General features: G+C 49.3%; 1 protein-coding gene across 1 annotated transcript in view; it reads left to right on the top strand.

Moving 5' to 3' along the window:
* The first annotated feature begins 69 nt into the window (after positions 1-69).
* Positions 70-26,428, top strand: part of NTN1 (netrin 1) — a 175,398-nt gene continuing 149,039 nt past the window's right edge. Inside the window, exons 1-2 of the mRNA XM_043583104.1 lie at positions 70-242; positions 718-1,799. Coding sequence (XP_043439039.1) covers positions 782-1,799 — 1,018 coding nt within the window. The 5' untranslated portion in view covers positions 70-242; positions 718-781. The remainder of the gene's footprint in view (positions 243-717; positions 1,800-26,428) is intronic.

Consider the following 26,428-nt stretch of genomic DNA (forward strand, 5'->3'; position numbering starts at 1 on the left):
GGAGCGCGGCGGGAGCGGCGGGAGCCGGGCGGCCGCGGCGTCACTCGGGCGAGCCAGGCGGCCGGGGCCGGGGCCGGGGCCGGGGCCGGGGCAGCGGCGGCCGCGCCGGGCATGGAGCTCGCAAGCCCGCGCTGAGGCGGGACGCGCCTGCTGGCCGCGAGCGAGAGGCTCTCCGCCGTGCGGCGCGCGGGCTCCGGGCCGGGGCCGGGCAAACTTTTCTTTCTCTTTTGCCCTCTCCGGAGGTAAAGTCCCGAGCGCGGACTGAGCGGCGGGGACGCGACCCGGGCCGGCCCGGAGGGACCCCGGGGGCTGCGGGCGGAAAAAGGGGGCGCGCGGGCCGTGCGGGTCCCCCGCGCTGTGCGGCGGCGCCGGGGCTCGGGGCGCCGGGCGGGCCGGCCGCCGAGGGTGCGGGCGGGCGCGGGCGTGCCCCCCTCGGGCGGCGTGGAGGCGGCGGTGGCCCGGGGAGCCGAGCGTTCAGCCCGCGGCCCCGGCTCGCCGCCCGGGCCGGGGGAGAACGGGCTCGGGGGGCGCGGGGGTGGGGTGTGTGTGTGGGGGGGAGCCTCCCCCCCCCTCCTCCGGGGACCGCGGGCGGCGAGGCGGGCGGGCGGGCGGGCGGGCGGCCGGCGGGGATGGTGCCGGGGAAGCCGGGCTCGCCGCCCGCCGCGGGGTGGAGGGCGCGGGGCGGGCTGGCTGAGCGCGGCTCCCCTCTCTCCGCAGGCGCCTTCTGCGGCGGGCGGACCGACTCCTCGGCGCGGCGGGGCCGGGGCAGGCTGGACGCGGCATGATGCGCGCAGTGTGGGAGGCGCTGGCGGCGCTGGCGGCGGTGGCGTGCCTGGTGGGCGCGGTGCGCGGCGGGCCCGGGCTCAGCATGTTCTCCGGCCAGGCGGCGCAGCCCGACCCCTGCTCGGACGAGAACGGCCACCCGCGCCGCTGCATCCCCGACTTCGTCAACGCGGCCTTCGGCAAGGACGTGCGCGTGTCCAGCACCTGCGGCCGGCCCCCGGCGCGCTACTGCGTGGTGAGCGAGCGCGGCGAGGAGCGGCTGCGCTCCTGCCACCTTTGCAACGCGTCCGACCCCAAGAAGGCGCACCCGCCCGCCTTCCTGACCGACCTCAACAACCCGCACAACCTGACGTGCTGGCAGTCCGAGAACTACCTGCAGTTCCCGCACAACGTCACGCTCACGCTGTCGCTCGGCAAGAAGTTCGAGGTGACCTACGTGAGCCTGCAGTTCTGCTCGCCGCGGCCCGAGTCCATGGCCATCTACAAGTCCATGGACTACGGGCGCACGTGGGTGCCCTTCCAGTTCTACTCCGCGCAGTGCCGCAAGATGTACAACCGGCCGCACCGCGCGCCCATCACCAAGCAGAACGAGCAGGAGGCCGTGTGCACCGACTCGCACACCGACATGCGCCCGCTCTCCGGCGGCCTCATCGCCTTCAGCACGCTGGACGGGCGGCCCTCGGCGCACGACTTCGACAACTCGCCGGTGCTCCAGGACTGGGTCACGGCCACCGACATCCGCGTGGCCTTCAGCCGCCTGCACACGTTCGGCGACGAGAACGAGGACGACTCGGAGCTGGCGCGCGACTCGTATTTCTACGCCGTGTCCGACCTGCAGGTGGGCGGCCGCTGCAAGTGCAACGGCCACGCGGCCCGCTGCGTGCGCGACCGCGACGACAGCCTGGTGTGCGACTGCCGGCACAACACGGCCGGCCCGGAATGCGACCGCTGCAAGCCGTTCCACTACGACCGGCCCTGGCAGCGCGCCACGGCCCGCGAGGCCAACGAGTGCGTGGGTGAGTGGGGGCGCCGCGGGGACGCGGGCGGGCGGGCTCCCGAGGACCGCCTCCCCGTGGACGCCGCGCGGGCCGTGGGAGGCGCGTGCCGGGAAGTCCTGGGCCCGGGAGGGCTGAGAGCCGGCTCACGGGCGCGCGTGGCGCTGGCCGGGGACTCTCGGATTTGCGCCCGGCGGGCTCTGCAAGCCAGGAAGGCTGAGAAGTGCTTCGGGGGGAGAGGGTTTTGCAGGAAGCTTGCCGACCGGTCCCCCTAACTCCGGGCTCAAATGCAAAGCATCCACTGTCTTTAACCTCAGTGTGGCGGGACGCTGGGATCCGCCTCCGCTGTACGCCCCCCCCCCCTCCCCCTTTCCCAGGGCTGCAGCTGGGCACCCTGTTGGGAACCCCGGCCCTGTTCCCCGGGGTGGGTGGGGGGGGGGTTCCGACTCGGCAGTCACAGATCCCTTGGGAGATGGCAAAGGGATTTGCAGTTTGGGGCGAGTTATATCCCTCCTGCGTCCTCCATTTGCCTTTCATAGTTTGGGGCAAAAAAATATTTTTCTGCCCCTTTTGAACAGCGTATGTGTGTTAGCTGGGATTTCAAGATGAGATTTAAATTAATTACTATCCACAGGTTACACAGGAGAGTTCAGTAATGATTTTAAAATAATTCAATCCTGGTCCAGAAAAGTGTACCAAAATGTGTGTGTGTGTGTGTGTGTGTGTGTGTTGTTAGCGTCACAATTAGGTGAAATGAAACAGATTTGAATTAACCAAGGATCCAGCTTCTCTCTTTGTAATGGGGTTTTAAGTCCTGAAAGAAATCTGACAAGGCTTGCACTGGTGAACACTGTTGGGTCAGAAATGAGGCTAAAAGAGAGAGAGAGAGAGAGAGAGAGAGAGAGAGAGAGAGAGAGAGATCCATTCTATTTCTGAATTGTACAGCTTTGCTGCAGTAGAAAGTCAGTTTCTCCCCAGCAAAAAAAAAAAAAAAAGAAAGAAAGAAAGAAAAAAAGGGAGGGGGGAGGAGGAGAAGAATGTCAGAGGACTGTAGTATGAGATGTAAATTTCCAATTTCCACATTCTATTTTAATGAAAATTATTTCGCCCCTCAACATGCCATGGGGTGTGCATCTTTTGTGAACCTATAGTTATGCGCCCTCCCCCACCCGCACCCCCCAGCTGCCACTGTGGCACATTGCTAAGTTTGCTCGTCCCCACAAACACACGTTTCGGAGTCTGGTTCTGATTAATTGTCATGTTGTTGTCGCATAGTTTGTGCCTCGTGCCTCGTGGATGCAGATTTTTGAGCAAGCCGGCGCAAAACAGGTCTCGGAGAGCCGGGTGGGCACCGAGGCCCAGTCAGGCGCCCTGGTCTGCGGAGGGTCTCGCCTCCTGTTGCACAGGCACGGCCTCCATTTTTGCACTGCGTCCCGCTTTTGCAGACCCGATTGTTCATGCCCCTCATTTAAGGGACTTGGGACTGGTTGCCAGATTGAAGAGAGTGCTCAGGCAGGATCCCACAGCCAGCTAGTAGTTACACCCTGACTTAGTGGTCTTTGAGAATAAAATTCCTTTGATCTGCTCAGTTCCTTCAGAAATGTTGGTTTTTCCCATCCCTTCTCTTTCCCCCTCCCTCTTTTCTTTTCTTCCTTTTGTGCGTAAAAACCCTTTATTGACATTTAAAGGGCCTCCCACGGTTTTGCTATCAGTTTGAGTTCCTACGTGCAAAGGAAAGACACCTTCCAGTTGTCAGCGGGCAGGGTGGAAATTGGACAAAAGCAGCTCGCTCCACTGAGGCCAGTAAACTGGGTCTTGTGGTAACATTGTACTGGCCTGAAGATTCCTCTTAGCCCGTGGCGTTCACAATCATCACCTACCCCCAGCTCTCTGCCAGTCGCTTCGGATGTGGAGACACAAACCGCATTTGTTGTTAACAATGGTCATGCTTTTGGAATAGTCTCTGTAGTTTAGGATTTTGTCTTTTGACCAGAGCCTTGACTATGTGCACAAATTGGATTGACTGCTTTTTTTTTTTTTTCCTTTAAGCCAAATTGAGCAATCAACATATGAACTAATGTAATTAGTAAGTGTTTTTGTTCAAAAAGTTTAATTAGGCCTGGTAAGGACATCATCTGCATGACAAACAATCAGCTGACAATATTTTCTGGTTTTTAACTGAGGTTATTTTAATTCTCAGTAGTTAAAGTATCTTTAAATCTCGCCGATTATTCAGTCACCTCATAAAAGCAAAGCCAATTCAACGAAGTTCAAGTTATTTATAGTTTCCTTTTTGAATAGATGTTCTGATATCTTGTAGTTATAGCCCCGGGAGTGTCAGGTTGAAGTTCCCATAAAGTCTTAATTGAAATCTTGGTGATTTTTCCATCATTCCACAGAAGAGAAAGCCAGGAAAGACAATTTAGAAGTGATTTACAATTAGAGGTCGAGCTTTTTATGAAAAGGCCCTATAGTGGAGATATGTGAATGAATTAGTATTTGACAGGTGTTCTGAGACACTACAGGGCACTGTGCTAGGGGGGAAAAAAAAAGCATTAATAAATCCTTCAAACACTAACTTTTGTACTATCAGCGGCTCAGATTTTTTTCCCCAACCTAATCCCATCTTGTGAATTTCACACTGTTGACATATCAAGTCAAGCTACCCCGATTATTTACAACGAAGCCAAAGTAAAGAAGGTTGTTTTTTAATTTCAAAAATCGGTATTGACAAAAAAAAAAAAAATGAAGCATCACTGTGTTATTCTGTCTTTGCCTTTATGAAATAATGAGGCAGTGATTTATAATAGACTAAAATGGCATCCTTCCCTAGGTTAGCCCCCCTGCTCCCCGCCCCCCCCCCCAAACCCCTAAAACTTAAGAAAAAGACCCATGGATGTTATTATTTGACTACATGGTTCTAGATGGGGCCGCAGTAATTTCTGGTTGCTAAGAAATGCGTATGTCCTGGGGCGCCTGGGTGGCTCAGTCGGTGGAGCGTCCGACTTCGGCTCAGGTCACGATCTCGCGGTCCGTGAGTTCGAGCCCCGCGTCGGGCTCTGTGCTGACCGCTCAGAGCCTGGAGCCTGTTTCAGATTCTGTGTCTCCCTCTCTCTCTGACCTGCCCCCGTTCATGCTCTGTCTCTCTCTGTCTCAAAAATAAATAAACGTTAAAAAAAAAAAAAGAAAGAAAGAAAAAGAAATGCGTATGTCCTATAGGTCTCCTTTGGTCAGCTTTCTTTCTGGTGTTTCAAGGTTGAGTTCTCTCCGGAATCAATGTGAACTTTGTAAAGCCCCATTTTATTTTAAATCCAATTTTGGATTTCTTCTGGAGGAAAGAAACCCCTCAAAACAATATGAAAGACAAGACCATGTATAACGTTACAGCCTCGACAGCCCTCAGTGGGATAACTAAATACTTTCTTCCGCCCATATGTATCGGCAGCATTCACATGGTCTTATACACATGTGCATTTACATTCACTGCGTAAAGAAGCATCCATGCATGGTGGGGGTGTGTGTACGTTCAAGGGAAAATGCATGAACAGTTTTAAACCACCTGGGTTGCTAGGCCCTTTTTCCTCCTTTTTTTTTTTTTTTTTTCAAAAGAGCATCTGAAGACCATATTGTGTTTCATAAATTATTGACATCAGTTTTAATCAGTGTCCCCCTGACATCGGAGCTGTGTTAGTATTTAGTGCCTGACGAAGCATGCTGTTTAATCTTACTGTGGGAATGTCACTGTGAACCCCTGCCTGGTTTGTGACAGGGTAAGCTTATGAAAACTTGTTTTGCGACTCACTCTATGGCTTTGCGTTGCCCAGCTGAAACCCAAAACCCACACAAAAGAGGTCTCTGCAAGATGAGCACCGTGCTGGGCTAGCCTCCTATGGTCATGGGTACCTGCAACATAATGCTGGTAATTGTTTAAACATGGCTTTGGCTGGCGGCGGTGGGGCGGGGGGGGGGGGGTCCCTCATGCTGTAAATGGCTCTCGCACTTTGGCCCACCATCATCCCCAGCAGGAGAGGGGTGTTATATTGGAGGTGTTGCTGTGAGAAATCCAATGCCCCACTAAAGACTCTTGCAAAATCAGAAGGCTAAAATTATGTGCCGCTTAGGCTAGAGCCTGGCACAGAGCTGTAGATCAGTGAATGTTTTTACAGTCTTCGTAATTATCATAATTACCGTCATTATGGTGGTTAACGGTTGAGAGCTTATTTTTTGCCAAGCACTCGTATTAGTCATTTAATCGTTGAGGCTGTGCTAATAATAAGCAGGATGATGGCACTTATTTCACAGATGAGAAAACCATGACCTAGAGACACTAAAATGGTTTACCCAAAGCCATGTGGTTAATAGATGGCGGAGCTAGAAACTTTTTGACCTGACGTTTATCGCATCGGACCCTTTGTGCTGACTCCACATAGGATGGACGGATGGACGGACGGATGGATGATGCATGGATAGTTAGTTGGGTCGGTGGTTGGGTGGGGGGCCGTTATGTATCCACATACAGGAGAGAAGATGGAACGACCTGTTACTTCCGGAAGTGGAGATGGTTCCGTGGCTATGTTGATTATGTCGTGCTGCATTAATTGTGCTCATACATATTGAAATGTGAAGTTGCATGGAAGAAATTGTCCTTCATTTTAGCCATCAGGACGAATGGGAGCTGGCTGTTAGGAATATAAGGGAAGAGACTTTAGATGCTTTCTGGTGGGTCTTGACATCCACAAGCGTTGGTGATGGCCAAGCGTTTTCTTGATCTCCAGGGCCCGCGAGCTCTCTCGGAGGTGGTGGAACGGAGCTCGTGATCAGAAAATCCTCTTTAATAAGGCCTCTTCCTTTTCCCTAGTGCTCATTATCTCCCTTGCTTCTCTGGAACATATGGAAAAAAACCAAGGAAGGGGCCAAGGAGTGTTGCTGGAGAGGGGAGTTTACTGGCGCATTGGGTGCGGCTCACGTATGTTGGTAACGCAGGGCCGACATTTATCTCGGTGGGCCCCGCGGCAGCTGGAGGGAGGGTCTCTGCTGGGCTTCTCCTGAGCACCTGGTGGGCAAGGAGGCTGCTCCCTCCTCTGCTGAGAGACGGGAGACAGACTTGTGTCTGGGTAAACCTTCGAGGGTGGGTCTGTGCATTTCCAGGCTTTGCCAAGAGGCCTTTTTGGCCCTGCCCAGACTCCTCTCTGACCTCCTCCTCCCTTAGAAAAATGAGATCCTCGGAAAAGTATTTGAGACTTTATGTCCAGAGTAAATATTGGAAAGGCAGTGGGTTGAAATTCAGATGTTCCCTGGAAGGAATCCCCCCATTTTCTGCTCACAGCTGGTATCGATATTTCCTTCTTGAAATGAGTTGTGCTTTTCATTAAGTAAATTTTTTGTCTTGGGATTAAACCAACATTGTATTCTTAATAGACTTTTATGTTTACACTTCAGATGTCCACTGGGTTGTTCTTCGTGTTATCTCGATGGCTTCTATAGTGTCTGCTATGCACATTGGCCTCACCAAAATACATGGCTCTCTAGGGAACTGGATTATAAAACAGCCTTAGCTGTCGATGCACCAGTAAGGAGATTTTGTGAGTCAGTAGGTTTTTTTTTTTTTTTCTTCCTTTCAGAAGTGATAATCATACCTTGGGTTTCTGCAATGCCTTTCATTAGAGGGAGACTGCAGGTCTCAGAGGGCTTTTGAAACGCTCAGGATTTAAGCCTAATACTTACAGAGTGGCCCACAGTATTTTGCCTGCCGTCTGGAAAGACACAGTGCCCTTGTGGTCTCCGCAGCCTTGGAAGATGGGGCATCGATCGGTTTGGGCGGCCAAGGGGAATGGCAGAGGTTCCGGTGGCGGTCCAAGGGGACAGACCACAGATCCCTACTGAGTGCCAGGCATCGTACCGGATGCTTCCCGTGTGCCTTGTTTTGATGAATCGGGTTACCGCACGGAATGGGAGCTTTCCAAAGATGGACGTCCCCGCCACCAAAGGGCAGTGTTTCACAGACACAACGAAGTGTGGAGCGGTCTGCGGGGCACATGGTGGCTTATTCAGTGAGGCCGTTGCATGCGCGGAGAGCAAGGGGGAGTATCGATCATGCTCGTTTCAAAGGCTGGTCACATGGGGGCGCCTGGGTGGCTCAGTCATGATCTCGTGGTTCGTGAGTTCGAGCCCCGCGTCGGGCTCTGCGCTGACAGCTTAGAGCCTGGGGTCTGCTTTGGATTCTGTGTGTGTTTCTCTCTCTGCCCCTTACCCACTCATGCTCTGTCTCTCTCTCTCTCTCTCTCTCTCTCTCTCTCTCTCAAAAATAAATTAAAAATACCCCTTAATAATAACACTAATAATAAGGCTGATCACCTAAGAACTGCATCCTGTTGTAACCAGCTCCGAGGGGCGGTTTTTCTGAACGACACCTGAAATATCTGAGCTGCCCTGAGACGATCCTCCAGACACAGTCTATCTCTTCGCCTCCACGCTGTCTGTCGTCCTGAGGCTTGACCTGTGTCGGACAACATAGTGAGTTCAGTATTGCATCGTTGTATTCTTGTTCCAAAAACGCATTCCTATTGGAAACTCAGAATTGGCTTTTAATTGGCCTTCAAAACATTGTATAACGTGTGTGAATCCCCCCCCTCCTCACCTCCCCCCTCTCCCCGCCTCCCCCCTGTTCTTTTGTGCGGGTTCTGCGCTCTGACAGAGACAAGAAGGGGCTGTGGTCACGGGATGGATGAAATGTGGGATGCCTCTCATCTGGGACTTTCTCTTCCGATGCTTCAGTGACTGCCCCAGAAGCAGGCTCTGCCTTTGCCCGTGTTCGAGGCATTCCCTGGAGGTCCCCAGGTCTTCTGCCGTTGGGACTGGTGTATTAGCTGTCGTTAGGGTGAAATGAATTCGTGTTGCAGTGCGTTCATGGGTGTAGAGGAGATCCAGAAGACCCATATATCTGTAGGTGTGGCGGACGTCCAGGCTGATCGGGTGGGGGGGGGGGAGAGTATTGGTTGTCACGAGCAGTTGTCTGTTCCACGTTCCAAAAGTTCCACGCCTGAGTTCAACAATCTGTAGGGCCGTAGGGACCTTTAAATGGGCTGGGTTTGAATAACCGAGTCTTACTTAGGTAACCGGGAAGTGAGACTAGATCTCTCGTAGTTTCCCAGAGCACCTGTGTGTTGCCCTGCGTTCGATACTTGGCGGAGCATCTCAAGTAGATGGACCCCCTCGGCCCGTCTGATTATCACTGGCCAGGGCTTCTGATTTGATCTGTTTCCTGCTTGGAGTGGCCGGGGTGAGGACTCAGCAAAAGCCCTCCTCCCGTTCTGACACCAGGGCAGACATTGCTAATCGATCACAGCACTCTTTTCCTTTAAGGCCAGAAATGGTTATCGGGTATTGGAGTCCTTTACGTTATAACACGCGAGGCAGCTGGTCTTACTTAGGATTAGCCTAGGAGATGAAAACTGTATGACATCTTTGGCCCCAGAAGACCTGCCCCAGCTCCCCGAGCCAGCAGACAAAGAAGTCCCTCGGGAGTGGACGTTTCTAGAGCCATCAGGGGTCAGGGGGCTCTGTTGGGTCTGGGATGTAAAGACATGTGAAGTGGGTGCCCTCCCTGCAGGTGGGATGTACGCTCATTGAGGCGGGGGAGGCTGTGCATGAGAAGGGCGAATTCTTGTACACCTGTACTTTAAACCGTGAACACGGTTCAAAGGGAGGAATTTGGCCCAACGCCGCGGATCGGGGGAGGCTCTGAGGCTCTGCAGAGGAAGCAGGGTCTGGCTTTGGCTCCTGTCACATGGCAGGACTGGGTCACAGTCCACTGCGACACATTTTCCGTGTGCATTTTTGCTCTGTTGCTGTGTTTTCTGTTCTCGCCAAGAGCGTGGGAGACCAGGTTCTCTGAAAAGAGTGCCCTCCCACAGTGTCTGCCCCTCCCAGGCAGGTTCCCCTGGACTGGACGGGGACAACTCCAGAGCTATCCTGACGGGGCTCAGGACTCCGGTGCGGTGAGGCTTCCCGGGTTGGGGGGGGCCTTCCCACCTGAGAAGCGGGGCCCTCGTCCCCCCCCCCCAAGACACATCTGTGTGGCATTGAGAGACTCTGCCCGGGGCCACTTCCCCCGGTGCTCTGCTTACGCTCCGGCCGGCGTAGAAAGTGCCAGACAATAACGGCTCCAACCCCAGCATGAAAAAGGAAACACATTGTGTTTACAGATACAGGATTTGGCATCAGAAACTTGAAAGTACCTTTGAGTTGGACGCCCCAGGGCAGGGCTGTTGGACACCCTGCCCCGAGTCCCACGGCCAGCTTGCTTCCTCTGCCCAAAGTCAGCCCTCAGAGGTGGACAGGGTGCTCCCAGCCAACTCTTCCTTCCCAGACCCGGCCCTGTCTCCCTTCCTGGCTCAGACCATGCGAGAACTCAGGGAGAGAGAGTGCCCGGCCGAGAAGGGCGCAAAACACTGCTCTCTCCAGCCCTTCTGAAGCCGTGTTCCCGGGCCGATGGGCCACCACGATAGCGAGAAATGCTAGGGAAGAATGAGATGGGGCATTTCTCTGTGTTTCTCAGCCCTGTTTACTGTTAGAACCAGGGTGGGAGGGCTGGTGGTTTTTCTTAAGTCCAGGATGCCCGCAGAAGAATATGAGCCACATGTAAGTGACAGGCACGTGCTATTTTCTTGCTCCGTAGGAATGAAGATCAGAGAGCACGGCTTTCTGTCTAAGAATATATGGACTATCGGGGCGCCTGGGTGGCTCAGTTGGTCAAGCGTCCGACTCTTGGTTTCAGCTCAGGTCATGATCTCACGGTTCGCAGAGTTCGAGCCCCGCGTCAGGTGCTGTGCTGACAGCTCGGAGCCTGGAGCTGCTTCGGATTCTGTGTCTCCCTCTCTCTCTCTGCCCCTCCCCCTTAATAAATAAACATGAAAAAAAATATATGGACTGTCAAGGTGTATGCGTTAGGGGTAATGGTTGAAAGAACCCACGTCCAGCCTCACACTGCTTGGGACTTTTGGGTACGTCGCTGAAGCTCTCTGTGCCTTCCATATCCTTGGTGTCCTGGGGGCCCGTGCAAGACCCCCGTGGTAGATGGGGGGCCGGGGAAAGAGAGGAGCCTCTGCATAGGAAGGAGACCCAGAGACAGAGTGCTCGTCCTAGACTTTGGGCTTTTATCACCACACACACGTCCGTCAGCCTCCCTACTGCTGCGCTCTGTTCTAAACACCGTACGGATATTACCTCATTTGCTCCCCACAGCAGACTGTGACGTGGGTTATGTTATTATTACTCTTCGGGAAATTCCTCTCTCGTCTTTGCCACGCGCACATGCGAATGCGTTTCTGTTGGGCGTGCGTCCAGAGGCAGCATCCCTGGACCCTGAGGGAGGTGTCAGCTCAGCCCCAGGACAAGGTGGTTATACACCGGCCCAACATTTTGCAGAAGGCGGCCGTACAGATTCACATTTGTGCATAACGTTACAGGTGAAGAAACAGAGGCACACGGCAGAAACAGAGCTTGCCCGGGGTCACGCATGGAGCAGGCGGTGGGGCTGGAATTAGAATCCAGGCGGGGTGGGCCCCAGAGTCTTGCTTTTCACCGCTGTGTCTGGCTGCCTCTCGTCTTTCACCCGCATATATCCAGATCTAAAACCGATGATACTGGGGGGGGGGGGGGGCAAAGGTGCCCTTGGCTTCTCTAGACCTCAGTTTCCTCTTCTGTAAAGTGAGGGGTTGGGGCACGAAGACCGTCTTCAGTTCTGATAGTCTGTGTTCCTGCAGAATGCACCTCCTTCCTGGTCTGTATTACCCACCCCCTCTCTATTCCATTGGTTGGGGGGGGGGTCCCTCCAAAGACTGGTGAGGCTCTGAGAGCGAAGGACCTCACTTGGGCCCGCCCCTCCAGACCACCAGGGATTTCTCCTCCTCTGTTCCACTTGGGGAGGGGAAGACGTGGGATGTGTTCCTTCTTGGCCCTCCTGCGTGTCAGCTGGCTGGGCTCCTCTCTTCAGATCGCGCGTGTGCAGCTGGATGGGTGTTGACAGAATCAACTCACCTGTGTAACTAGCTCAGCCATCAAGAAATAAAATATTGCCAGAAGGCCTCCGTATGTCCTTCAAATCGTATGCCGCCATCTTGGCTTCTAGAACCCTTGATTTGGTTTTGACTGCTCTTGAACTCCATATAAATGAAATCATCCCATATGTTCCCTTCAGGTACCTGCCTTTTGCTCAGCGTTATTTCCTTGTAAGTAGTCTGAAACATAACGTAAGCCTGGAGTCCTTTTTTGTTTGATGGGATGAGCTCAGCTTCTTGGGGGGACCGATCATCCTGTTTGCTTCGTCTCCTGACCTTTGCTCATGCAAATGATTTCCTCGTGTGTTTTGTAATGTCTGACTGTGAGCTTATCTTTTTGGGAAATTTTGTGGAAATCCCACCGGTCTTAGTTCTGGAGTATCCCTACTGAGTGATTTTACCAGACATTTTAGAGTTTATCATGGGCCCGGGACTGATTTTTCCATTAAGTGAGGAGTATGCATTTTCCTCCAGTCCCTTCCAGGCCTGGATCACTGCTAGTCTTCTGATTGGTCTCCCTCTCCTGTCTACTCTGTCCTCCAGGCCCCTGAACTATTCTTACTGGTAGTTTCTGCTGCCCAACACTCAAATGGATGGCTTCCTCAGTCCCTTGATCTGTTGTCACTTCTCAGTGAAGCCTGCCTTGACTATCCTTCTTAGTAATATTCTAAATCAGGGGAACTAGATGGCTCAGTCTGTTGGGTGTCCAACTTTGGCTCAGGTCTTCACCTTGCCCTTCGTGGGCTCGAGCCCTGCATTGGGCTCTCTGCTCTCAGCTCAGAGCAGGGAGCCTGCTTCACATTCTGTGTATCCTTCTCTCTCTGCCCCTCCCCTGTTTGTGCATGCTCTCTCTCTCTCAAATAAGCAAATAAACTATAAAAAATAAATAATATCCTAAAACACTTCATCACCCATCTGTGTTTGTCTCCTGCGCGCGTGTGCACGCACACGTTCCTGATCATACCTTGATCGCATCATTACCTTCCTCTGTTTTCTCCTCTTCCCCCCATAACACTTAACCTACCTGCTAACATGCTACTTAATTTACTCCTTTATTATGTTTATGAACTGTCTTTCCATTCTCCCACTTGTTCTGTTGTAACACTTGTTAGAAGGTAAGATTATGGGGGCGCCTGGGTGGCTCAGTGGGTTAAGCGTCCAACCCTGGCTCAGGTCGTGATCTCGTGGTTCGTGAGTTCGAACCCCGCGTAGGGCTCTGTGCTGACAGCTCAGAGCCTGGAGCCTGCTTCAGATTCTGTGTCTCCTTCTCTCTCTGCCACTTCCCCACTGGCATTCTCTCTCTCTCTCAAAAATAAATAATAAAAACATTAAAAAATTAAAAAAAAAAAAAAAGAAAGCAAGATTATGCAAGGGCAGGAGTCTGGTCTGAGTTGTTCACAAGAGGCCTGGCCTATAGTAGGTACTCACTAAAGTATGTTAGAGGAAAGAATTCAGGGTCTCATTTCTAACTCCTTCCTGGCCTTGTAAGACCCAAGGTCTCATTTCCTTTTTGTGTATGGGTCCTAAAACCCGAGTCCAAAGCCACGAAGGCCTGTTTCCAGGTCAAATAACCAGGCTTTCTTTCCTTTGATCTCTTCTCCCTCTCTTCCAGCTCCACTCACACACATCCCTTGGTCACCACGGTCTCAATGTTTCTCCTAATACTTTGGCTTTCAGATTCTTATTTCCTCCAGCACCTGGGGATTTCCTTTTATTTCTTGTGAGATCTGCTGTGGATTAAGTATTTTTTAAAAGTACATTTCATCTAACATTTCTAGATGTTAGCAGCGGTAGGGGTTCTGCATGAGCTCAGTCCCCCTTGTTGCCAGAACTCGAAGTCATATATTTTAATCTTTCATCCATCTGGAATTAATTGTGACATATGGTGTGAGGTAAGGATCTCTATATTTTTTTTCATCAAATATGTAGCCAGTTATTCAGTGACAATTGTTGGAAAAAAATCATTCTTTCTCAGTGATTTGAGATGCCATATTTATTAAATGCTTAAGTATTCTATACACTTGGATCGGTTTTCTGAATTTTCCATTTTGTTTCACTGATCTGTTTTCCTGCCACTTCCTATCTGTTTGGATAGTGCATTTTGGTGCCTGGTGGCTTCAGTATTTACTGACTTATTCTTTTCACGTTGGTTCTTTTTCATTTATTCTCATTGCTGTTCTTACGTACGTATGCACACGTGGGCTTTAGTTGAGTTTGTCAAACTTTGGTACGCATGCCATTGATAATTTGATGACTCTGTTCTTAAACTGAACTTGGTGACAACGGATAGCTGTACACTTTTTAAATTGTAACTGTATCAACTCGACTGTTGTGCTTAATAGATTAGATTATCGAAATGTCTCTATTAGGGTTGTAAGGATAAGAAATGGGTACGATATAAATCTGGTCAAAATCACAAATTTTGCATCTCCCTTCGTTTCTTCTAGATAAGTTTTTAAAAAGTTTTATTGAGGGGCACCTGGGTGGCTCAGTCAACTGAGCATATGACTTTGGCTCAGGTCGTGATCTCGCGGTCTGTGGGTTCGAGCCCTGCGTCAGGCTCTGTGCTGCCGGCCTCTCAGAGCCTGGAGCCTGCTTCGGATTCTGTGTTTCCCTCTCTCTCTGCCCCTCCCCTGCTCACTCTCTGTCTCTCTGTCTCTGTCTCTGTTTCTGTCTCTCTCTCTCCCAAAAATAAACATTAAAAAAATGTTTTTTTAAATAAAAAAAGTTTTATTGAGTTATAATTGAAATCAATAAACTGCACATATTTGAAGAGTGTACTTTGGTTAAGTTTGACATGTGTGTGTACCTATGAAAGCATCACCACGATCAAGATATAGGACATATCCATCAGCCTCAAATGTTTCCTAATGCTACTTGGTAATTCCTCCCACACTTCCTGCCCCTTTCCACCAGAGCACTTTCTGTCATTTTATATTAGTTTGCCTTTCTAGAGTTTTATATAAATGGAGTCATATGGTATGTCTTCTTCCTTATCTGGTTTCTTTTAGTCTGCATGATTATTTGGAGCTTCATTCATGATGCTGTGAGCATCGGTGGTTCACTGCTTTTTGTCACTGGTAGTATTCTGTTGTGTGGACACACCCCAATTTGGCCATGCACCTGTGGATGGACATTGGCGTCATGTCCTATTTCTGGCTATTACAGATAAAGCAGGTATGAACATTCCGGGGCATGTTTTTGCAGGCAGAGATACTTTCATCTCTCTTGGGAGTAGAGTGACTGTATAATACGGTAGGGGTATATTTAAGTTTCTAAGTAGCTGCCAAACTGGTTTCCAGAATGGTTGTACTGCCACTTTCCATTTATACCAGCAGTGTATGAGCGTTCCAGTTTCTCCAGTTTCGTTCCTCACCAGCGTTTGATATCGTCAGTCGTTTCAGTATACACGGTGATATGGTCAGACTTCTAATTTTAGGCATTCTAAGAGGTACATGGTAGATACGTTTACAATTTTAAACCTTAGCCTCACATTTAAAACATTTCTTTTTAATTTTAAGGAGAGAGATAGAGAAAGAGAGAGAGGGGGAGAGAGAATCCCAAGCAGGTTCTACCCTCAGTACGGAGCTTGATGTGGGGCTCGATCCCACAACCCTGGGAACATGACCTGAGTAGAAATCAAGAGTTGGATGGTCAACCGACTGATCCATGAAATCACTCCTAGCCTCACACTTCTTAAAAGAAAGTTGGTTTTCATGTGTTTAGAATTCTGATTACTATTAGGACAAAGATTTTTTCCTTCTCCTTTTATTTCCTAACTGGATATTGCTGACATATAGAAAGGTTGATGATTTTTATATAAGTATTTTGCAACCTGTAGGTCTTTAAATTCATAGTGTTTCAGTTAATTCTCTGTTCTTGGATTTTTTCATATTCAACTATAATCCTCAAATCATGACTGTTTTAGTTTTTTTTTCCCCCTAATACTTGTACTTTTATTTTTCTTGTCTTATGGCATTGGATAGAATTCAAAATAATGGTTTATAGGAATGCTGGCATATACCCGTGTGTTGATTCTGACCCGAGTAAGAATGTTTCTAGAGTTTTATCACTGGGTATGTTTTTGTTACTAGTTTTAATATAGATTTTTTTTATTGTGCTTAAAGAAATTATTTCTGTTCCTGATTTACTGGGAAGTTTGCTTCTTTTTGTTGTTGTTGTTTTAAATTAAGAATATGTAGAATATTGGGGCATCTGGGTGGCTCAGTCAGTTGAGTGTTAGACTTCAACTCAGGTCATGATCTTGTGGTTTGTGGGTTTGGGCCCCACATTGGGCTCTCTGCTGTCAACTCGGAGTCTGCTTTGGATCCTCGGTCCCCTTCTTTCTCCACCCCCACCCCCCCACTGGTTCTGTCTTTCAAAATAAATAAATTAATTAAATAAGAAGAATATGTGGAATATTAATCCTTTGGATATTAATCAAAATGATCATATACTTTTGCTTTGACTATTAATGTAATGAATTTCATTACTTGCATTCCTAAATTTTTTAAAATAGTTTTATTGAGATATAATTCATATACCATACAATTCACCCATTTAAAGTATACAATTCAATGTTTTTGAGCATGTTTATGGAGTGGTGCAACCATCATTAAAGGTAATTCCAGAACATTCTTTCTCTCAACAAGAGAATCTTGTACCCACTGACCATCATTCTCCATTCCCTCATAACCCACTTAACCCACAACCACCCCAACCCTAGGCAGCCAGTAATCCATTTTTAATCCCTACAGATTTGCCTGTTTTAGACATTTCACACAGAGAGAATCATACCACATGTGGCCCTTCTGACTGACTACTTTCATTTAGTGTAATGTTTTCCTGCTTCTCCATGTTGTAGCGTGTCAGTACGTCATCCCTTTGTATGGCTGAAGAGTACTCCATTGTATACATATGCCACATTTTACTGACGTGTTCATCGGTTGGCGAACATTCGGGTTGTTTCCACTTTTTGGTTGTTAGGAATGATGCCACTATGAGAACTGATGTTCAGGTGGATATGTGTATGTGGATGTGTGTTCCTGTTTCTCATGGCTTATACCTAAGAGGGACTTGCTGGGTCACATGGTAACTCTTTGTTTAACTTTTCAGAGCACTGCCAGACCATTTTCCAAAGAAGCTGCGCCATTTTACATTCCCACACGCAACAGATGAGGGTTTTGTTTTCTCCACGTTCTTCTTCTTTTGCTTTTTAAAACATTTTATTTGAGAGAGAGAGAGAGAGAGAGAGAGAGAGAGAGAATCTTAGGCAGGCTCCATGCTCGGCATGGAGACTGATGGGGGGTTCGATCCCATGACCCAGGGATCATGACCTGAGCTTAATCAAGAGTCTGATGCTCAACTGACTGAGCCACCCAGACACCCCTTCACCATGTTCTTCTTGTGAATACTTATTCTCTTTCTGATTATAACCATTCTGGTGGGTAGGAAGTGGTATCTCATTGTGGTTTCATGATTTTCTTTTTTTTTTAATTTTTTTTTTCAACGTTTATTTATTTTTGGGACAGAGAGAGACAGAGCATGAACGGGGGAGGGGCAGAGAGAGAGGGAGACACAGAATCGGAAACAGGCTCCAGGCTCTGAGCCATCAGCCCAGAGCCCGATGCGGGGCTCGAACTCACGGACCGTGAGATCGTGACCTGGCTGAAGTCGGACGCTTAACCGACTGCGCCACCCAGGCACCCCGGTTTCATGATTTTCTAAATTTGAACTGTTCTAGCATTTTGGAAGACGTTTATTTGGTGACAGGTTGTTCTTTGATAATATTTTATTTTTGGTTTTTTTAGATCTCTTCAGAAGTGAGATTTGCCTGAACTTTTTTTCTCTTTATATTGCCTTTTGTATCAGGGCGATTCTAACTTTACATTCTGAAGTGAGAAGTTTCCAGACTTTTCTGTGCTCTGGAATAATTTAAGTAGCATGAGAAATAGCTGTCCCTTGACGATTTGCCCGAATTAGCCCATCTGGGCCCTGTGCCATTGTGGAAGTACTTATTCGATAACCATTTCAATCTCTTCCGTGCTTATATGTTTATTCAGGAATTTTTCATCTGCTTTTTGAGTCAAATCTGGTAATTTGTTTTCCAAGAAAATTATCACTTACCCAGATTAAAAAAAAGTTTTTTTTTATTAATGTTTATTTTTGAGAGAGACAGAGCACGAGTGGGGGAGGAGCAGATACAGAGGAAGACACAGAATCGGAAGCGGGCTCCAGGCTCTGAGCTGTCAGCACAAGGCCCGACGCAGGGCTCGAACTCACAGACTATGACATCCTGACATCATGACCTGAGCTGAAGTTGGACGCCCAACTGACTGAGCCACCCAGGCGCCCCTCACTTACCCAGATTTTTACCATAGTTGTAAATATAGCAATCACTAAAACTATTTTTGAAAATTTCCATATGTGTCTATATCACCTTTCTGATTTCTGACACTGCATATTTATTCTCACTCTCTTCTTGCCTAGGTTTATTGTTTTCTTGATATTTTTGAGAGCGACGGTGGTAACACCTAATAATGTCTATTAAACGCTCTCTGTGTGCCAGGCCCCGTGCTGAGTACTGTGTGCGCACTCGGTTTTAAAATCTTGGGGTCCCTGGGCAGCTCAGTCGGTTGGGCATCTGACTCTTGGTTTCCTTTCAGCTCAGGCCATGATGTCACAGTTCGTGAGTTTGAGTCCCGCGTCAGGCTCTGTGCTGACAGCTTGGAGCCTCCTTGGGATTCTGTCTCTCTCCCTCTCTCTCTGCCACTCCCCTGTGTGCTCTCTCTGTCTGTCTCCCCAAATAAATAGACTTAAAAAAATAAATAAACCTTAAAAAAAAAAGACCTTGAACTTGCCTGATGTCACACGGTGACAAAGCCCAGGGTGTTAGGCCAACAGGACCCACCTGCTCTCAGAAGCAGGGCTCTTAACTTACTGCTTGGTGCTGTCCCTTGGTTTTGAATGTTGTATATTGTTTCCAATTTTCTTTTTTTTAATGTTTATTTATTTTGAGAGAGAGAGAGCGAGGGAGGGGCAGAGAGAGTGGGAGAGAGAGAAACAGAGGGGGGGGGGTGAAGAGAGAGAATCCCAAGCAGGTTCCAAGATGTCAGTGCAGAGCCCGATGCAGGGCTCGAACCCACAAACCATGAGATCATGACCTGAGCTGAAACCAAGAGTCAGACGCTTAACCCACTGAGCCGCCCAGGTGCCCTTATTTCCAATTTTCTAATTTCCGTTTCATTTCTATTCATTTCTTGTTTTTGCGGCCCTCGAGATATTTTTCGTTAAATGCTCAGTTCAGCTAATATCGCAGTTTTCTGATTCCTGCTTGACAGCGAAACCATCCGAGGCCGTGACTTTTGTCTCCAGCACGGTTCTCAGTACCCGCCCTTCGTTTCCATTCAGTCTGATCCTGCCACTGTCACTGCTTTGACAATGACAATGTGTCATTGTGACTTTCACCTTCTTTCTGCTCCTGGAGTTATTTATGAATTGGATTTTCATTTCCAGGCAAGTGGGTCCTTAAAATATAGGATTCATTATTAATGGCCAACTTTATTGCAGCCTGTATAGTTATTAATAATCTCGTGTGTGTGTGTGTGTGTGTGTGTGTGTGTGTGTGTGTAAGATCAGTTCTGTTGATATTCCATAGGAACTGAAGGAGAACTCTGTGTTAGGGCAGACTTCAACATATTAGTTAAATTGATCTCTACTGATTTTTCTTTTTCTCCAGATACTCTGTATGTTTGTTTTTGTGTTCGCCTACGGGGAGCAAAAACACAATCTTAGTGGGAGACGCTAACATTATCCATCGCTCTCAGTATTTAACCAATTAGGAGGCAGAGTCGTCCAACCTTTTAAAAAACTGGGGACGTGCAAAGGTGTATATGGCACATGAACTCCAAGTAAAAGCGGGGGTGTCATGGGGTCGTATCTGAAAGGTCAAGTTCCGAGCAGAATGCTGTGCCCAGGGCAAAGCTGGTTCTTGTATACTGATACCAGGAAAAACGCACGCACCGTACCGTGAACTTCAGTGAGTGTCACCTGGGCCTTGGGCTCCTCCTTAGCGGAAACAGGGAGTTGGCAGTCTCTTCCAGTGCTCCCGTTCCATGATGGTGGTTTTGGGGTTCCCCACTAAGTGGTGCCGGGGAGGGAATGAACCTAGAATGAGAAGAAGCAGCACAAAAAATGGGCTGATTCCTGGTCGAAGTGAGAGCGGTTTGAGCTGACAGCTGGGCTGAGTTTATTACTTGGGCTCATTCCTGTCCTTACATGAGCATCATTGCCTTTCGTCCGGGCAAAGGAGGTTTGTTGAAACACAAGTCTGTCTACACGGACAAGATGGTGAGGCCGCAAGAACTCACTGACATGGGGCGCCGCCTCCCGTAATGACGTATGACCCCGAAGGCTTAGTTTGGTTCTGGAATATGCCCCCTGCCCCACCCCCAGGAGCCCTGAGCTCCCCGAAACAGTGTTCCATAGGCGGCTTCCTGCGGGAACGGGCAGGAGAGCCCGCACATGCCTGCCTCTGTTTCTCCTCCTTTTCCTGCCGAGGGGTGATTGATTCATGGGAGGAAGAGGGGGATGCTGAAGACAGGCATGTATTTCGTAGAATACACCAGAACCATAAGCGAGGCTTAAAGTTAACGAGCTAAGTATCCAATTTAAGAAATTGGAGGAAAAAATTACCAGAATAAGCCAGGAAAAAAGGGGTGGGTCGGGGGGGGGGAGAGATCAAAATAAGATCGGGAGTCAATGAACTAGACCCCAACAGAGATGATCAGCCAGAGCCAAAAGTTGGTTACTTGGAAAGATGAATAAACAAATATCTGGAAAGACTGGTCAAGAGAAAAAGAGAAGGCACAAAGAAAAACATGAGGAAAGAAAAAAAGACATAACTAGAGATGTGGCAGAGACAAAGAAAAGGTAATACCATGAATAATTTTATGCGAATAGATTTGAAAGTGTAACCTAGTTTCCAAATCAAACCCTGGAGTGTTTCCCAGACAGCTGCCCATAGATGATGTACGTAAAATCTAACGTGGAACCCGTGAGAACACAGACAAATTGAACCTCGTCAGAATTTAAAACTTGTGCTTCCAAGGACACTACTGAGAAAGTGAAAAGACAACCCTTAGAATGGGAGAAAATATTTGCAAATTATATGTCTGATAAGGACCCGGAAGATTTAAAGAATATCATCTATAAAAAAAAAATCTTACAATTCCACGATATGAAGGCAAACAAACTGAAAAGGAGACATATGCGTGGCCGGTAAAGCGTGTGAAAAGACCTCCCCTCATTCACCAGAGTAAATGTGAATCAACGTCACACTGAGATGCCACTTAACACCCACCGGGATGGTTCGTAATCAAAAAGACGATAGCAGGTGTTGAAAAGAATCTGGCGAAGTTGGAACCCTCGTGCATACACTGCTGGTGGGAATGACAAGCGAGGTAGTCGCTTTAGGAAAGAGTTTCTCGAAGGGTTAAACACAGAGTTAGCAGGTGACCCACAGTCCTGTTCCCAGGTGTACACTTGAGAGAAACAGAAGTACATATGCATGCAAAAACCTGTGCACAAGATGCTCACAGGGACATTATTCATAACAGCTGGAAAGTGGAAACAGCCCAAATATCCACCAACAGACGAATGGATGAATAAAGTGTGGTATATCCATTCAATGGAATAGTACTCAGCCATGTAAAGGAACGGAGTACCGAGCCATGCTTAAACGTGGACGGATCTTAAACATTTCACGATAATTGAAAGCCAGTCACGTAAGACCATGTACTATATGATTCTGCTTATGTGGAATGTCCGGAATGGGCAAATTCATACAGGATGTAGATTAGTGGTTACCAGAGACTGAAGGGAGGGGTGAATGACTATTTGGGGTTTCTTGTTGGGGATGAAATAATGGTGGTGATGTGCATGGTTTTAGCACAACTGCATGATTGTGCTAAAAACTGTGGAATTGTACACTTTTCAAGGGTAAATTGCATGGTATGCAAGTTATATCAATAAAAAAAACTTTTGGGGGGAGCAGGAAATACTTATTGAAATGTGTATTTCTGAGCCTTTCCCTGGTTTCACGAAGTCACTTCTCTGGGGGTACAGCCTAGAAATCTGCAGATTGGCTAACACTTTCAATGAAACCAGCGTGCAGAGAGGTTTGGGAATCTCCGTCCACTTATGGGGCGCCTGCGTGGCTCAGGCAGTTGGGCGCCTGACTCTTGATTTCAGCCCAGGTCGTGATCCCGGAGTCATGGGATCGAGCCCCCACCTGCTTAAGGTTCTCTCTCCCTCTGCCCCTCTCCGCGGTTTGTGCGCGCTCTCTAAACTAAGTTTAAAAAAAGAAGAGAAATCCAATTAATCAATGTCAAAAGTGATGGGTATAGAAAAATCACTATTTGGGGAAAAAAAATCCCAGTGATAGTTGTTGCAGAGAATCACAATGTGTGCTAAAGTTAGCAAGTGAAGGTACCAGAGACAGAAAGCTTCCACGGCGTCAGAGTATCTTGCCCCAATTTCCAATGGAAGAGGAGTCACTCTGCAGTGAAGATACCAGGCAGACGTCACCTTAACCACGTGATCAGAACTAACATAACTAGCAACAGGACATATTGCCGCTGTGTGCCACCTGATAGGAGGTGCTGGAGATGTGACATCCCTTCTGTGGGATCTTGCTGAAAATACATAGCCTGCACTTAATCGTGACAAAACGTCAGCTAAAACCAAACGAGAGACATTCTACCACGTAACTGGCCCGTACTCTTCCGGAGTAGCAAAGGAAGGCAAGGAAAGTCTGGGGCGACTGGCCCAGACGGGAGAGGAAAGCAGAAACAAGATACGTAAATACAACATCAGCCCCTGGGTCGGATCCGCCCTGGACCAGGAAAGGACATTGGTGGGACAGTTGTCACAGCTTATGAGTGTTATAGATTAGATTTCAGTTTCCTGGGTTGTGGTCATTGTGGGATGGGTATGTTGAGACATTAACAGTGGGGGAAAGCTGAGTAAAGGGTACCCAGGAATTCTTTGCAGCCCTTTGCACCTTTTTTGTGAGTCAAAAATTCAAATTGAAAAATGACAAAGAAATCACTCTCCTAGAGCGTCACGATTCCCAACCTGAAAACCACTGGGTTAGCAGGAAGAGCCCCGGCTTCGGGATCAGACGGCCCTCAGCCAGACCCCCAGCCAGACCTCGGGCTTCCCAGCCTCAGTTCCTCATCTGGGAAATGGGTTTAATCACGTCGGCGTTCTAGGATGGTTGGAGGGTTGAATGAAGTGATGCACGTAAAATGCCAAGTGCGACACCTTCACGAAGCAGGGGCTCTGGGAAACGCCAGTCTCCCCTCCACCTCTCACCTCGGAGGGAGGGGATCGGTCCTCTGGGCTGGGCTCTTTGGGCCTGGCAGCCGAGGAAAGGGGCATCACGGGAGAGGGAAGGGGAGAAGCCGCCGGCCTGGGAGCTTTCTCACAAGAGCTTTCTCTTGTTGGCAGGCTGCTTCAAGTCATACCAACTTCAAACAAAAAGGGTTTTCAGACACAAAGGAAGGCTCAACCTGGCCAGTGCCAGGCCTGGCTTGGCATTTGAATGCAGAAATCCAAGTCCTCAGAGCTTGCAGACAGACCAGACCATCCTGGCTCCCATTTGCAGAAATGCCAAGGATCCGGGGGCACAGCTCCTCTCCTGGGCTCGTTCTGATTGTTGACTCTGCGGACAAATTAATTAGACTTAAATAAGAGCCAGTTCCCCCACGGTGCGTATTCTGCTGACAGCTGAGACCGGGCGACGGGCCCGAAGGTGGCCCTTCCGTCCACCTGCCTCCCCTTCTGACTCCTCCCCCAACTTTGCGGCATGTGGATACATGTGCCCGGCTGGTGTTCTTAATGGATTATCTTGAAGTCAAACAAAGCAGGTAGTGTACAAAGCAGGCCAGGTACCTTAGGTAGTTTTTCAGGGTGTGTTTTCACATAGCCTCCTCCGTGTTCTGTCACTTGGGTCTCCCACGTGAGCAGAGGGTTGCAGGAGAATGAGCCAAAGTTAAAAAGGCACAGTCATAGGACGTCGGAATGCCCGAGTGCGTTTCAAGCCTGCTTTCCCTGTGATATGGCGGCCTCACCTGTCAGCGCCCACCCTAGAGAAACACACAGGTGCACAGAAAGATACCCTGGGAGTGTCCCGGATTTCTGTGGATCGAGATCTGTCTACCTGTCTGTCTTCTCTTCCTTTATCTCTCTATAACTATACATTTTTTAAAAACATTTATTTATTTTTGAGAGAGAGAGAGAGAGAGACAGAGCATGAGCGGGGGAGGGGCAGAGAGAGAGGGAGACACAGAATCCGAAGCAGGCTCCAGGCTCTGAGCCATCAGCACAGAGCCCGATACAGGGCTCGAACTCACAAACCGTGAGATCTTGACCTGAGCTGAAATTAGACGCTTAACCAACTGAGCTACCCAGTCACCCAGAAATCAGTGTGTGTTTTTTTTTAATTTTTTAATGTTTACTTATTTTTGAGAGAGAGACAGAGCGTGAGCAGGGGAGGAACAGAAAGAGAGGGAGACACAGAATCTGAAGCAGGCTCCAGGCTCTGAGCCATCAGCACAGAGCCCGATGCAGGGCTCGAACTCACAAACCGCGAGATCTTGACCTGAGCTGAAATTAGACGCTTAACCAACTGAGCTACCCAGTCACCCAGAAATCAGTGTGTGTTTTTTTTTAAATTTTTTAATGTTTACTTATTTTTGAGAGAGAGACAGAGCGTGAGCAGGGGAGGAACAGAAAGAGAGGGAGACACAGAATCCGAAGCAAGCTCCAGGCTCTGAGCCATCAGCACAGAGCCCGATGCAGGGCTCAAACTCACAAACCGCGAGATCTTGACCTGAGCCGAAGTCAGACGCTCAACTGACGGAGCCACCCAGGTGCCCCAGTCTCTGTGTAGCTATAACCTGCGTCTGTAATACCCACATACCTGTCTCCACGTGCACACGCGGAAAGAAACACAGCCTGAATGTGCGTGGCAAGAAATGGCTATGTAAACTGTTAACGTACAATCTAACGCTGCAGGTGAAAACCGTAAACTTAACGTGTGTGCCCCTGGGCAGGATGCCGTGATGGATAGTATGAAACCACTGATGCATCGAAACGAAATCCCATGCCTCGTCTACCACTGACGCGCAGTGCTCCCCTGAGGGGTCTCCCCTCATCCCCGCACCCCTGCTTTTCAGCTCTGGCGCACAGTAGGCGCTTTTCAGAATAGCATCTGGTTTCGGGAACTTGGTGACCTCACTGGCCTCGCTGATAACGCGTGGGTTATTAATTCACTTCATTAAATTAACGAAGAGCCAGGGGGTTGGTCTGTCTGAGCCCTGAGCTGGGCCCTGTATGTAATTGACAAAATCGGCCTGTGGGCCAAATTCTGCCTGTTGCCTGGTTTGTAAGTAAACTCACATTGGCACGCAGCCACACCCACTTGTTTATGGATTGTGTGTGGCTGCTTTCCGTATAATGGCAGGGCCCTGTGGTTGCGACAGACACTGTGTGGCCTGCACAGCCTCACATAGTGACTATCCAGCCTTTTCCAGAAAAAGGTTGTTGAACCTTGTCCTCATCCCTTCTCCCAGACCAGCCCCGTTTCTTTCCTTTTTTTTTTTTTAAAGGTTTATTTATTTATTTTGAGAGATCATGAGCAGGGGAGGGGCAGAGAAAAAGAGAGAGAGAGAGAGAATCCCAAGCAGGCTCTCGTGGGGCTCGAACTCACGAACCGTGAGATCATGACCCGAGCCGAGTTCGAGAGTCAGACGCTTAGCTGACTGAGCCACCCAGGCGCCCCCAGCCCCATCGCTTCCAATACCCGGGGGCTGTTCAGAAGAGCCGGCCCTTCCCTGCTGCTGCTGTGCGGCTCAGTGGGGTTTGTCTTTAAAAGCCCAGATATGCTTGCTTTATTATAAATTAATCATTAAGAAAGTCACCACGTCCCTTTGCTTCACCAACACACTGTCCTGCAGCCACGTCCTCCCCGTGTAGCTCTCTGTAGGAGTTAGCCACAGAACTTCTGAAATGCCTTGTTTCTTAAGTAAGCCCCCTCCCCCGCAGACCTGAGTCCCCTCCCTTCCCGCCCCCTCCACCCCTATGTCCCGGCCTCCAGGGACAGTCCTCTGGCCTTTGTCTTTATGTCCTTGAGGCCTCCCCGAATGCTGGTGCAGAACAGGTGCTTAAATAAACATGCGGTGGGGGAGAAATACACGGATGAAAAGTGTTGAAAAGAAAATAGAGTTGCCTCATTCGTTCGCTTTGGGCAGCCTATCCAGAGGGCATTCACCAGAAATTAAGGAAATTTATTGGCCTTCAGGAAGCCACAAGCTGGACAAATGGTTAGCAAATGGGTCTAGCGCACCGCGGTTGGAAACGGAGTGTTTTGCCTCCCTTCACTGGGGACCCGGTGACGATGGTCGGGGCTCTGGGTGTCGTGGGGAGCAGATCTGTCTTGCCGTGACTGCGTTGGCCCCTCCTGGTGCCCGTGATTTGCTTCAAGGCTGCAGAGAGAGGCTCTTCCCCGGGACTGGGCGCTCAGCCGTG

The sequence above is a fragment of the Prionailurus bengalensis genome, chromosome E1 (assembly GCF_016509475.1).
Source record: "Prionailurus bengalensis isolate Pbe53 chromosome E1, Fcat_Pben_1.1_paternal_pri, whole genome shotgun sequence".
Taxonomy (NCBI): domain Eukaryota; kingdom Metazoa; phylum Chordata; class Mammalia; order Carnivora; family Felidae; genus Prionailurus; species Prionailurus bengalensis.